This window comes from Centropristis striata, chromosome 2, assembly GCF_030273125.1.
Source record: "Centropristis striata isolate RG_2023a ecotype Rhode Island chromosome 2, C.striata_1.0, whole genome shotgun sequence".
NCBI classification, from domain to species: Eukaryota; Metazoa; Chordata; class Actinopteri; order Perciformes; family Serranidae; genus Centropristis; species Centropristis striata.
The window spans coordinates 33,396,390-33,410,978 of NC_081518.1; the positions used below are offsets into that span (position 1 = coordinate 33,396,390).

The following is a 14,589-nucleotide window of genomic DNA, read 5'->3' on the forward strand; positions in this document are numbered from 1 at the left end:
TCTCATGAGCCTTTGTCTGACTCTTAGGCTGGCTGTTTTCGCCGAATGAAATCGAATTCTGTGCGTGCGTTGGAGCAAAATGTAAGCTGCTTTCCTCTCAGTCCTTGGTGTTCTCTGTCCTCCGGTGTCATGCCTGTATTTACTGCATCTGTGTCAAAGCCCAGGTCTCTTAGTTACTAAGTAAGATAATACAAACTATAGCAGCAGCTGACCATGTTTGACTTCTGTCAACACTTGAATGCGCTACCATAGACTGTGTATGAGAAGTGGATGTAGCAGGCATGGTGTCACCCATTGTTTTGTGGACTGATGTTTTGAAGCCCAGAGTTTGGCATTTGGCCACTGCCATCTTGATTATTTGGAGGCAGAAGTGACCATATTTGGATAAGAAGGTGGAGATAAGCCATCAGCTAGTGCAAGCTAGCTAGCTTGGTTGGTATGGTGGAAAATCAGCTCCTTTTAGTGTCCTTTAGTACAACTGATTACTGAACAAGACATTTTATGTGACCAAAATATTCCAGTTACTCTCATGAACTGAAATCATACTGTAAAAGATTTTTAACGTAACTTAGGTTAACTACCTAACTTCTATGGCTCACGTCTGCCTCATAATTACTTCACTTTTGGCATTTACATACATTTATTACGATTTAATCTGGGTTTTCACCTAAACAGGAAGTTTTTGCCCCAAACCTAGGTCAGTGTTTTTGTACTGTACATGTATGTATAAGGACGTGTGTGCTATTCTTAAAATGCTCCACTGTACCGCAAGCTGCTTTTAACAAACGCTTATATGTGTCGTTATGGGTACTATTGACAAACGGTCTATTCAGTTGTTAAGGTTGGAGATCTTGTTGTGAAAAAACATGAAGACCTGACACCATAAACTCATTCGAAAAATGTTTACAAGTATGGTCATTTTCTAATAGACTTTTTTAAATCTGACTTTTTATTTTGCAACCAGTGCAGTTCCCCCTGCTGGCCATTAGAAAGAAATTAAGGTTTAAGGCCGTTGGTTTCATTTTTCGTTCCTGCAGGTTGACTGCTCTGGGTCTACAGCCTCAGTCTCATCAACAACAGAAACAGTCTTGGTCATCACATCCTTAACAGACTCCAGAGAACGTGTAACACGATCATTCAAAATGTTCTCTCAATCCATTCTAATAGATTGTGCTTCTGTTTGTCTGACTTCATGCAAAATGACACATCTGCGGTGCCTTTGCTTCTGCTCCGGGCCCCCACTGTATTACAAGTACAGTATCAACTTTCCTAGGGGCCTCACCACCACAATGTCTTTGGCAGCAGGAAGATCCTCAGAGTGTGCCTTTGTTGTGGGATCAATATGATACGAGGCTAAAAAGCCACCTTTAGGGCTTGGCGGCTTGAATGCAGCAGACTCTTTCCATGATCGCTAGCTATGCTTTCTGTTTACTGTAGGGAAACTTAGTGCAACATTTGCTTTGTCACAAGCTTTCAGCCACATCTCATCAGCGTGGAGTTGCTCGTATGAATTCAAACACATATTGTAAGAAGGCCATCACCTTGTGCATATATGTTCCTTATTAATTATTTAACAAGAGGCCGATCCACGATGATGTCATTAGCCGTAAGGGAGCTTCTGCTGTCGGTGGTGTGAAGCACATGAAAAACGTTGCTTACAGCAGAGTGTTGAATATTCTTTGTTATGTGAGCCTGCAGTAGATCAAAGGCGTGTAGGTGTGACTGGTGCAGTTGGGTTTAAAGTCAGGAGGGGGAGAGAGGTTTTGTGCTTATGTATTGCAGTGTAGGAGTATACAGCGTATTAATGATTATGGATTTGTGTGCTCTCTGTCTGTGTGTGTTATTTTGCATGGTCTGATGGTGCAATAGGTTCAGTGTATTTACTTTTCTTTAATATTTCAGTTTTGGACATGAAGTTTTACTAATTTCTTATGAGTGATAACTGCAGAAAGTTTCTTGATGTTGTGAAGGGTGTTGCTGCTCTTGTTTAGCACTCACGGCACCCTGGTGCAGCAAGTGGAGGTGCAGGTAAATAAAGCATGAAGGCAGACAGATGGGTCAGCATCCAGATGGATTTACCAGCATGGAGAGAGATGGAGCAGGATTCTGTAGGTGAAACTACACTGCTTTAGTCCTCTCTGGAAAAAAAATGCAGCTCTGCTCCTTCTCAAATAGAAATCTCTCCTGTGGAGTATTTCTGCTTGCTTTATCTGTTCCTTGCAGCGTACACTTGTCAAGTGTACTGCAAAAGTGTCTTGTGCTTCTGCATCTGTAATTTTACCAACTTGTTTGTCTTGATCGACCTGAATTAGATTAAAAAAAAAAAAAAAAAAAAGCCAAATCCATTAATGTGGATCATGGAGACATTTACCTTTTTATTAAGTTATTGGATAAAAACGGGCATTATTGTCAGATTTTCAACTTCCTGACAGCCCTTGAATGGCTCATGTGACAATTTTAAATTTTTAAAGTAACCAAATTGATGCTTAAATTGTTATGTTTCATCAAAATCACATTACCCTGCACATATCATTTAAAATCTCTCCAAAAATAAAGACTTGAGACTGCACAAACCAGAACCTGTAAAAAAACATTGAATTCTGCGCTCCTCAGCGACACTGTGAAGTCATGGCTAATCTTGTTTCTATCAACAAATTTCTATGTGTATTTTGAAGATTTGAATGAGGAAACAGGTATTCTAAAAGAAACGTTTGAAAATGTGCATACATTTTTTTACACTTGCTTGAGGTGGTTTTCATCTTTTTTCTGAAATGCGCTAAACAGGAGATGGAAACACTTTTTGCGAATAAGTTCTGACGTAATGAACATTCAACTCATGACTGATCAGCTGTTCCCGCTCTGAAATTAAAGAACAATTATAAGTTTCCCAATGGAATCTAATTCCTGAAGAGATATTTTTTTCTCATGGGTGGCCAAAGTTGTCCGATTAGCAACCTGTTTTTTTTTAAATTTTTTCGCTCTTCTTTCAATCTCTTCTTCTACTGTTTACTGTTGGATTAGCCTGCAGCAACACATAACACTGCCATCTTCTGACCAGAGTATGTTCATGCAGCTTTGTTTATTCGATCTAACGAGTTAATGGAAACGTCAATAATTCGCATTTCCGCTTATGCAACATTTCAAAGTTCTGCTTCATAAATTCAATTTGACTTTTATGGAAACACAGCTAATGACTTGTGTGAGACCAACATGACAAAAATTAAGTCAAACTGGGACTGAACTGCAGGAAAACGTAATTTATTGAGATTACATTTTAAATAAAAATATTAAAGAAATTGTTTTTTTTTCTCTACTTCTAACCATAACTGTTCTGCTTCTAAAGAGGTGCAGGAATTGAATATTACAGTGAAAAATGGGGCCACGGTGTGTTAAATATAACAAACTACACCTTGGAATGGCCTGTGGTTCAGGGCGTTATAGACATTTTTCTTTTCAACCTTTCCTCCATTATTGAGATTTGAGAATCACCTATTTTTTAGTCATATTGATGGCATGGCTAAAAATAGCACCACTCAGGTGCAGACTCATATATTTTAGCAACTACTGGATTGCCAACATTTTGCACACTTTCATTGTATATAGATGTATACATTTTCTATATATTTATATTTAATGGACAATGCTTTTGTGCAGGTAATGATGCTAGAGCTGGTAGTAGTATCTCTAAACCATATTCTTATAGACATTGTTTATATTTACAAATATGTCTATTGTGACATTTTTTTCACTTTTTTAACCAAAACATCTGGGTTCAATTTGCAAAATGGAGAGAGTTGTCTGTTAATTATATAAATATGATTATTGCTGATTTAGGTTTGATCCTGCTGTAAGCACACTGGAGCCATATTCCCACACTGGATTTGCTTCAGCCTAATGAGTTGGTTGTCTTTGAGTGTTTTGGGGCTTTACAATCACATTTGATCTCAGCAAATCCTTTCTCAGCGCAGGGAAAGGAAAATTTATGATGGGATGCTTTGGTGGTAATCTGGCTTCAGTGGAGACTCTGCTTTGTCTTAATGCAGGATGAAGAAGAGATTTACCTCCATATTTTTTAATTGGCTTTATTGGAGTGTCATGCTCGCAATCATGCTCATAATTTGTTTTGTGAGGCGTGATTTGTGTTTAATCAGTTTAAAAGTTTGATGTCAAACAAGCTGAAGATGTTTTCAGCTGTGTTGTTTATGAAACAACTTGTTAGAAATGTGTTGTTTGTGTGCAGTGAAAGATATTTAAACTCTCAGAGGATTCACATCAGGGCTCAACATGGTTTATGGAAGGATAAATAAACCATGGTGTGTGACATAACCAATTTTCATAGTGCTGCGAAGACTAAAAAGGATTTTGTGTGAGCTCAATTTTTGTACAATTTAACCTGGGCCCTCAAAAAGCCTGTGGCATCTCTGTGCAAACATTTAGCATATGCTTTGTCATTTCTTTCTACTGTGCAGCTACATTTGTATTCAGCTGCATGTTTGTAGCTAATTTGGCCCAATTGGATGAAAGGAGCAGAACAGCCTGTAGGACTCTGAGCTGGGGCTCAAGGTCAAATGGGTTAACTGTGTCAATATTGATACCAAACATTTGTTTTCTTCTCTCTGGGGAACCTTAAAAAAGCCTTGAAGCATATAACATCTTTTTTTTTTTTAATTAAAGATTTTTCTCTTTTCATTTTTTGTTTATCATTAAATAACTAAGTAATATATAGCGGTTAGCAGTGTTGCCTCACATCAAGAGGGTTGTGGGTTCAAATTCCGGCCTGTGGCTCTTCTGTGTAGAGTTTGCATGTTCTCCCCGTGTCAGCATGGGTTCTCACCGGGTTCTCCTGCTGCCTCCCACAGTCCAAAAACATGCAGTTTGCATTTAACTGTTGACTCTAAATTGCCCGTAGGTGTAAATGAGAGCGTGAATGGTTCTCAGCCCTGTGATAGTCTGGCAACCTGTCCAGGGTGTATCCTGCCTCTTGCCCAATGTCAGCTGGGTTCGGCTCCAGACCCGCAACCCGAGTTTGGATCAACGTTAAGGATAATGGATGAATGAATGAATAATCTAAATACATTAGATTTATTTTTTGGAATACTTTAAAATCCTGCAGCTGAGCTCATTTGTATTTGTCTGGCTCTTGGATTTCCATATTTAAAAAAAGAAATTGGTTTATGGCAAATGCATGCCACATATGAATTTAAGACCAAATTTAGGCTGTCCAGATGGCTCAGTGGTAGCGGCCTGGGTTCGTGTCCAGCCCAGGTGCATCATCCCCTCTCTCTTGCCTTTCCTTTTGCTATCAATGTAAAGAAGAAAAAAAACAAGACACGCTGTGTCACGACACATATTTATACCTCATATTAATGTTCTGTGTTATGCAATATGCATAGACTGGACACAAGAGGTGGACTTAACCAGCGTGACACACCACTCATTGGTTTATGAAGGACCACTTTATGGTCTCAAGTTTTTACTGTACATCTTGTTGTTTTTTTGAGCCGGAAGGGACCAACTGGTGCTAGCAAGCTAGCTTGGTATCTAAGGTTAATCTGCAATTCATAAATAAATAAATAAATAAATAAATAAAGCAAAAACATCCTAGAAAAGCAATGGGAGAACAGAGACCTCCACTAAGGTCATGTCCTAAATTGGCGAGATACACCAGACCTGGAAAACAAATCAAAAGACGTGCCAGAACCCCAGATGCTCCGGCTTGCTCCAGTCAGTGGGTGGTGCTTGGTTTTGGCTTGACTGTTTATTAGCATGGCTAACTTTTTCATTTAATAGATAATTAGTACACTAAAATATGTCACTGACGAGAAATGGGCAGTAACAGAATATTGACTTCATACTTGATCAGTTTAATCTGAGTTATGCGGAAATAACTTACCATTATGCAGTTTCAGATACGCTGGTAATGGTCCGTCCACTCGCCAGGACTTCTCCATCATGCAACGTGCAGCCAGATCTCCTGCTCTCCATAGAAAATGAATGGGATCCATCAACTACACAAACGTCAGTGGATCTAGTGGATCTTGACCATCTTCATGCAGATAGTTCACTGTTCCACAAGCTGGTCATGCTCTTTTAGCATCAAACCAACTAATATTTATGAAGCAGATTACATACACGTGGTGGAAGGACATATTTGCAGAAAATAGTCAAATATTCATTAACTTCTTAGATCTGCTGGTTTTACATTATACATACAAATACAGTGAAGTGAAAATGCACCCCAGGGTGCAGTGTATTGCAGCATAGTTAAAGATACTGAAGCATCATGTGGCTTTCTGTTAAAATCCAAAGGTCATTTCTGTGTTTGTTGTTACCCAGCCATAAATGAGCTTTCTCTATAATTTGTCCTCTGTAGTCCTGCCGAGCCTGCTGGTGGTTCCACTGATCGCTGTTTCATCATATTATTAGTTTATCGTCTTCTTTCCTCATTGCTTCCTCTTATCTCTTTATTTCTTCCTGCTGCTTGTCTGCTCATTCTTCAGACTTGTAAGAGGCTGATGCTGCAGCGACTACAGTCTAAAAGAGAAATATCACAATATTTCTGTGGTTTTGTCTGTTTGTAGAGGTGAACAAATACAACCCAGAGGTAAAAATCAGACCACCAATGCTTCAGTCTGTGATCAAGCTGAAACGGAAAGAAAAAAGGAGAGGAGAAAAATCTATAACTACAAGTCTTGCGGATACAGGATTTTTAGTGTTTAAAAAATAGATTCACATACATGTATACTTACGTAAATAACTCTCAGCTCTGTCAGCGTTTCCACAAATTCGCTTTTGTTGCTTTCATTCACTGTAGTAGCTCTTCTTGGGCTGGTCTTTAAAGAGCATCCATGGGAATTTTGTTCCGTCTCCATCCTTGAATTGAGAGACCTTTTCATGTGACGGCTTATATTTAACAATATGGGATAAATAGAATAACTGTTCATATCTGTTTTAGGAAAGGGTTTGTCCTTGAAGCTCAGTCAGGCTCTGAAAGTGTGAGTGATTGTAGGAAAGTGTTTGGCTTTGGTCCAATCACTACCAACAGGAGATTTGTGGAAGTGCTTGTTTGATCGAGACGGAGCCCAAAGCAATAACTGAGATAAATTAATAAGCTACATCTAGTAGTGCACCAGTGAAGGCAGTTATTAAGAATGTTTTTATTATTATGAGAAAAACAAGTTCAGTGGAAGTGTGCTACAGAGGCATCTCATGAAAGGCTGCCTAAACTCTTATGTCCTCTTATTATACATCCTTAAATAATGTCCAGTTGTATTATTACCAGTCAGGAAACTGCGGAGGAGTGTTAACATTATGTGCCAGACAAACACCTTCACTCCTGTATGTGAACACATCTCACATAAGAACCAGATTCTGAACGTCTCAGTCAGGGTCAGAAGCTAGCGGAGCAGATGAGGGGCCGCCTGTGTACTTCAGCCATGGCCCGGACTGACCCTTAACCTTTGACCCCCCCTGGCACAGAAGGGCCTTGTGCTCCCATTTTTTCCAGACAGGAGGTGCTCTGTCTGGAAGGTCACAGCTTTCTTCTCCTTCTTCTTCCTGCATTTAATCTCTGTGAATACAGCTGTGTCGAATCATATTTTTAATCATATTTAAACCGGCAGAAGCTGTTTTTTGGGGGGCATCAGAAACGAGTTGTGAACACAACATTGATATCATCATCTTTTAGGTTGATGTGATTAACGTGTTAACAGCTGTGCAAGTGAAATAGAGAGAAAACGAAATAACATATTTGTGTAGGCCAACCCGGAAATAGCATCTCCATGGGGTCTATTGAGAATTTTTGCATTGGATTTTGGATCATTGCAGAAAATTACCTCTGTGGCAAACACACGTTTGTGTTGCTTACGCTTTTTGCTCAGCAGGATAATCTTCATAAATGAACACCACTTTTATTATGTTTGAAGTTTTAATGCAGTGACGAAAGTAAAAAGCTAATGTTATGCTATCACGACCTACTCCACGGTCATACAATCTCCAACAAGCTAACCAGCCGTTTTGACAAGCTAGTGAATACGTAGCCTAATAAATTGTTTAAAAACACAAACCTCTTAAGCTTTTTGTTAACCACAGACCTTATTTCAGGCATCTAACCAAAAACCCATTCAAAATCCTCATTGAGTTTGAGAGGTAAGACCCCAGGGTGCTAAAATGCTAACTTATATCCTGGTTTAGGAACTCATTTCTCATTCCAGCCCTGTATTCACTCTGTTTAGACTCTGGTTTTGGTCTCCACCAACTGAGGGAAATGTCTGCCTCTTAAACTGCTAAATGCTTAGACTTTTGCTGTCTCTACACTTACGTCGTGTGTGAAATTTCATGTGGTAATGGCCTTTCACTAACTCTCACTGTATAAAAATTACACAAAAAATATCGTGAATATGGCTGCTGCCAACTTGTGCATTTGGACTCAGAGGCTGCACTGCAGCCAGTGTAACATTAGGTTAAACACCCATTGTATAGCATAAAAAATCTAATAAAAACCAAACTTATAATAAAAATGAACAATTGAACATCCTGGGTCATAAAAACTGCCTAAATTACAGGTCAACATTTAGTGGTTTTATTACCACAGTGTGTTGTTCTGGATGTTTTTGTGGTTAGCTTTATATGTGGTGAGACAATCTAGAGAATGCTAACAGTGTAGGGCCCATACTGACTTAACTTTAGAAGATAACAAGCTGGAAATTGCTTTGCTGCCTCTGAACACACACTCTGAATCATCTTCACTATATAGTCTCTTGTTGATGCTTTTGTCACTGGGAAAGAAACAGATTTTAGGAGTGCAGTGGTTTAAGAAGAGGTTTGCTTCTACCATGTCATATGAAAAAGATTGTGGAGAGTTGCCTCTCCAGTTCCAGTTTTTGTGGGTAGCTTTGTTGCTTTATTTGACCTTTTAAAGTTTCTAGCTCAGAATATTCAGAGATGGCGTCTTTTCTTTGTCCCCAGCAGGGACCAGATGGGCTGTTTTCAAAAAGGGATACATTTGTGGTTGGCTCTTTTGTTTTATGAAGCATAACAATGGCCTTACTGCGCACAAATTACCACTTTCTTCACATTCATAAGATGTCATTGTTTATGACGAGGGGAAGAAAATATTTTCTAACAGCATGCCTAACTACAAGAAAGTGCATATGTGTGAAGAGAAAAACAGATTTAGTTTGTGCTTTCTCAAATTGGGAAAATAAAAAAGATGTTACCCGTTTTATCAAGCATATCAGCAATGCCACAGTGGAGTAATTTTACTTTTAGTATATTCAAATTGGAATATCACAATCATCCCATTGCAAGAGAAAAATTGTTTCCAAAGTGTATGTGCCCTCTCTACAACAACAGGAAAGACATTATTCTCCTCCAACATCTGGCTCATTCATCACACTCAATGAGTTTCATCACTATCCTCAAGTGTTTGACTTCTGGACCCGTGCCATGAAATAAACTCAACCTCTGCTGTCTGTCCTTCCCCTCTCTGTCCTCCTGCAGGTGTAGCTGCAGCCCCCGCCCACACCGCCTGCCAAGATGGTGGTGCTGTCGCTGAAAATCTGTGTTCGCCAGTGCAATGTTGTGAAGACGATGCAGTTTGAGCCCTCCACAGCCGTGTATGACGCCTGTAGGATAATCAGAGAGAGGGTCCCCGAGGCTCAGACTGGACAAGGTGAGAATAAAACACACTGCATGGCTTGTAGAAGAAATGGAGATGCAAAGAAAAAGAAATGCAGTGTGTTTGTGCTATGATTTAAAATCATAAATATGTTAGGTGTCATTATTACTATATCAGTGTAATTAATTACAACATTTTGTATCCAACTCTTGTTGAAATTGAATTTTTGCAGATTAATACAGACCGTTTGGGGGCTGAATGTTAGGGTCTCCCTGTAAATATATACTTAACCATGGGATTCAATAAGCAGAACAAAACAAAACCGTGTCAAGATTTTCAGAGCAGGGGCATCCTGGTGGCTCAGTAGAAGCAGTCTGGGTTCATATCCAGCCCAGGGTCCTTTGTTGCATCATGCCCTCTCTCTTGCTTTCCTCTCTGTCTCTATAGGGAGACACAGGAATCAGTTCTTAAAGAAGGATGTAAGTTAGCATTTTAGCATCATGGGGTCTCACCTCTCAAACTCAATGAGGATTTTGAATGAGTCTTTGTTTAGATGCATAAGGTCTGTGGTTAACACAAGCTTAAAATATGTTAGCATTTTGTTGTATGAAATAAAATATGTTAGTAAATACCCAACTTGTGAATTTTGGAATGTTTTCGTTTAATTAAAAAGGCGGTCGCTAACAAGTGGGTAAATGAGACTACAGTCGTTGTCGGGGACATTAAAGGTCATCACACCGGACACGGACAGGAACTCTCTCACTAGTCGCCTCACAGCCTCTAGTCGTGTTTTTAAGTGATCTTACAAACTCCTGAAGATTGTAAACTATGTTAAACTATTTAGGCTAGGGTTTCACCAGCTTGTCAAAACACTGGTTAGCTTGGCAGAAACAAAACATCAGAAACGTATGTTTATTTTCTGCAACGATCCAAAATCCAATGCAAAACTCCCATAGGCTCAGTGGACCCCATGGCGATGCTGTTTTCAGGTTGGCCTACAAAAACACATTAGCCCTCATTTATCAAACGAGCGTACGACAGAAAGTGAGCGCACGATCATTTCTACGCAAGGCTCGGCATTTATCAATGTTGACATGAGCGGAGGATACGATCAGATCTCACGTCTGCTCTCAGATGTGTGGACTTCATGCTGACTCAAATTTGCGTACACAAGCTGAGTCAGAGAATTGATCTTTTATCGATGCTTGGAGCTGATAAAACTCTGTGGTGTCTTGTTTTTTAATTGTGACAAACCAAAGCATGTTTAGGTTACATCATTTATCATTAAAACATAATTTAAGATAAATACACCCTGCGGCTGTGAAATTCTTTAAACAGAATACTAGCCGAGGCTATTAAATGTTTACCGTTATCCTGCTGGACACTGGAGCGTCAGTGTCTCCTTCACCAGCGGTTCTGCCCAAATAGAAACATTTCCAATCAGCGCTGCCACACGCTCCTCTGACTGGAACAGGATTCTTACTAAATGTAAAGAAGTGAATAATATCCTCCCATAATAATAACAATATTTGGATATTATATAGGCTATTAGGTTTTATATATCACAATGTATAAATGAAATATTCCAACTTTACCAGGAGTTTGTTTGTCCACTGCTACTCTGCTGACAGCACCACTGATTTCCTTGCTTTTCACTTTTTATGCTGCCAAACAAAACCAGTTTGTTCTGTTGCAGCTGTTGGACACATTTATCAACAGTCGACCATTCTTACGCTGTGATTGGCGAGATACGATCGTTTGATAAAACACATGTGAACCCTGTCGTAAGACGAAATATACACTCAGATCTGCATTGGTTTCTATGCGTGTTTGATAAATGAGGGCCATTGTTTCATTCCCTCTCTATTGCTATCAAAGTCAAGCAAAAATTTTAAAAAAGCTAAGACAATAAAAAAAAGGTAATATTTTTCATTTGTTCAACCCTTGTGGGGCAGCTGTGTCATGACTATATATGTCAGATATCACAAAAGATCTGGACTTAACTATTTTAAAGCCTTGAGGTATTTTCACTGTTGACATTTCTTTCTTTTTTTTTTTTTTGGAGCTAGAAGTGACTTACTAGTATGAGAGGGAGAAGCTGGGCAGGAATCAAATGCTTAGCTAAAGTTTGTCTGTAATTCACATAAATTACAATGCTAATTTTGTCTGGTGAAAAACAGGCTAAACTAAATGTAGTGTAAAAAAATGTTTATGCTAAGACAATGTTTGGCACACTAAAATGACTCAATGCTCAGTTTTGTTTTTTTAATGCCCCCAGTCCGTCAATTCAGGATAATGATGGACATGATATGGTCTACTTTGATCCCAGCATAAGGAATAACAGTCTCTAAAATGATGAAGTGTCTCCTCTCTGCTCCAGCATCAGACTATGGTCTGTTTCTGTCTGATGAAGACCCCAGAAAAGGTATCTGGCTGGAGTCTGGAAGGACACTGGACTACTACATGCTCCGTAACGGGGTGAGTATATCAACGTGCTTAACCCAACACACACACACACACACACACACACACACACACACATACAGGACACTGCCTGCCTGCACTACATGACTGCAAAACAGTTTCTACCATAAAGCTGTGACATTACTAAACTCAACTCCCACTCTACTGCCACACTGATGCTCCCCATCTCATCTCATACACACGATTGCACTATTGCACTTAAGGACTTGGACTTTTTAATACACTGTTACTTAGATATATATTTTATTTATACATATATTGTTGACAGCGTTGATAATGTTGATAATGTTGTGTTTTGTTTTAAGTATTTTTCTATATTGATATAAATATCAATATTTTGAACTGTGCAACTGGAGGAGGACTGCTCCAAACAAAATTTCGTTGTCTTGTACAATGACAATAAAGTTCTATTTTATTCTATTCTATTCTACACACACACACACACACACACACACACACACACACACACACACTCTTAGAAGTAATGTCTAAATCAAACACAGCAGAAATAAAAAAAAATGTATACTGGTGTACAATAACAGAATAAGGCAGAGGATAAAATTGGATATCAAGAAAACATCAAGCACATCAAAGGCAGCTTTAAAAGTGACTTTAAAGAAGTGCTCCAGCCAGCTGTAGATCCTTTGCCAGTGTGTGATCCCTTCTGCCAAACGCCCCAGCGACTCTGGTTTGTCGTGTAGTACTGCCTCTCAGTACATCTGTGGGTTTGGTTTTGCAGCTCTAAATGGTTTCTCCTCTTCAAATCCACCAAAGGCAACCCAGGTAGAAGGCATGACTGTGACCAATTATTCTGAAGCAAATCTCTCCTCATTGTTGTGATTGGTAGGGAGCAGCGAGCTGTGATAGGCAGCCGTTAAATAAGGTTTTCTGGCCTATATTCTCCCCTCTCTCCACGCAACCTGGATGCATTTGATCATTTTCTCAGCGGGTACTTTCTCAGCCTCTCTCTCTCTGTTTCTTTTTCTCTTTTAAATTTAATTCCCTGCAATCTTCTCTCCCCTTTTTGACTCTTTCCCCCCCCCTCTTCTGTCTACCTTTTGTCTTTGAGCAGGACATCCTTGAATACAAGAAGAAGCAGAAGCCCCAGAAAATCAAAATGTTGGACGGGGCCGTTAAAACCATCATGGTGGACGACTCCAAAACAGTGGGAGAGCTGCTTGTGACCATATGCAGTAGAATAGGTGCATACTTTTTTTTTTTTTAACTAGCACTTTTCTCCATGCTTTTGAGGTGTGCTGCACAGGTTTCACATTTGAATCTAGAACTGTCAAACATCCTTTGAATCTGATAATTTTTTATTGATGTACAGGGACTTTTGCGAATGCATATAAATATGAAAGTAAAACAGGGATCAGCATAAAGTGTTGAGAAGATAGTTCTGTTGAAAGTAAATGTGTATCCAGCTGGACTCCATGGGATACCGTGGATCATTATTTTCCCATCTGATTCCAGGCATCACAAACTATGAGGAATACTCTCTGATCCAGGAGACGGTGGAGGAGAAGAAGGACGATGGGATGGGCACGCTGAAGAAAGACAGGACGCTGCTGCGAGACGAGAGGAAAATGGAGAAGCTGAAAGCCAAACTACACACAGACGATGACTGTGAGTGCAGTAGTTATATTTGACCCGTTGGTGTAGTTAATGCTGATTATTTATTCATCACAACACCTGTTGGCATTTTTTAATCCAAAATGTAATGTGGTTTAAATTTTTATTTTCCATCATGGTGGCCATTTAATGTTCCGTTTTGCTCGCTTCCTGTGATATCGACCACATTAAAGCATGCAAGTATTGAGATAACTCCACCGATAAATGAGGGTCACAAGCTCCACGCAGAAAATAACAGTATAATATTTTCCCTTCAAAGAGACATAAAAAAATGTTATTTTTTTAAATCACATGATGGCCATTTAATATCCTATTTGACTTGCTTCCTGTGATATAAAACACCGATGTAAGTATAACAATTGATGTGATTTAACAGATAACATGAGATTCTTATAAAACATTAATGGATTGTTATAACAGATGATATGTGATAACTTTAACAGATGACGATATCATTTGATCTTGATAGAAAGTCTTTAGCGCTTAGACATCAGGGGTCTCTGCCCTGGCCATGTATATGTATATGTATATATATATATATATATATATCTCCCACAATGTTCCATTTAATATAAATGTTACCTGCTTCCTATGATATCAACCCAATTTACTGGACTTTGGAAGCAGTACATCTCAGTCTCTTGACCTCCCCAAACTGCACTACATCTGCATCATGTATTATACACAATTTAGAACGTGCAGGTCTACACACAACATTACAGAGTTCACAGTGTAAAGTTTTTGAACCTCTTTGACTTCCCATAGAGCTGGTCATCATTTTTAAGCTTTACCAACCTTGCTTGTCTCTACACAAGAGATTTTCTTTTTATCTAAGAAAGAGATCACCACTGTTC

The 14,589-nt window shown here is 39.1% G+C and overlaps 1 protein-coding gene across 1 annotated transcript in view; it reads left to right on the forward strand.

The window, feature by feature from the left end:
• The window catches only part of tln2a (talin 2a), a 124,740-nt gene that overhangs the window by 42,920 nt on the left and 67,231 nt on the right, over nucleotides 1-14,589 (forward strand). Inside the window, exons 3-6 of the mRNA XM_059349220.1 lie at nucleotides 9,502-9,673; nucleotides 12,000-12,097; nucleotides 13,176-13,305; nucleotides 13,577-13,729. Coding sequence (XP_059205203.1) covers nucleotides 9,538-9,673; nucleotides 12,000-12,097; nucleotides 13,176-13,305; nucleotides 13,577-13,729 — 517 coding nt within the window. The 5' untranslated portion in view covers nucleotides 9,502-9,537. The remainder of the gene's footprint in view (nucleotides 1-9,501; nucleotides 9,674-11,999; nucleotides 12,098-13,175; nucleotides 13,306-13,576; nucleotides 13,730-14,589) is intronic.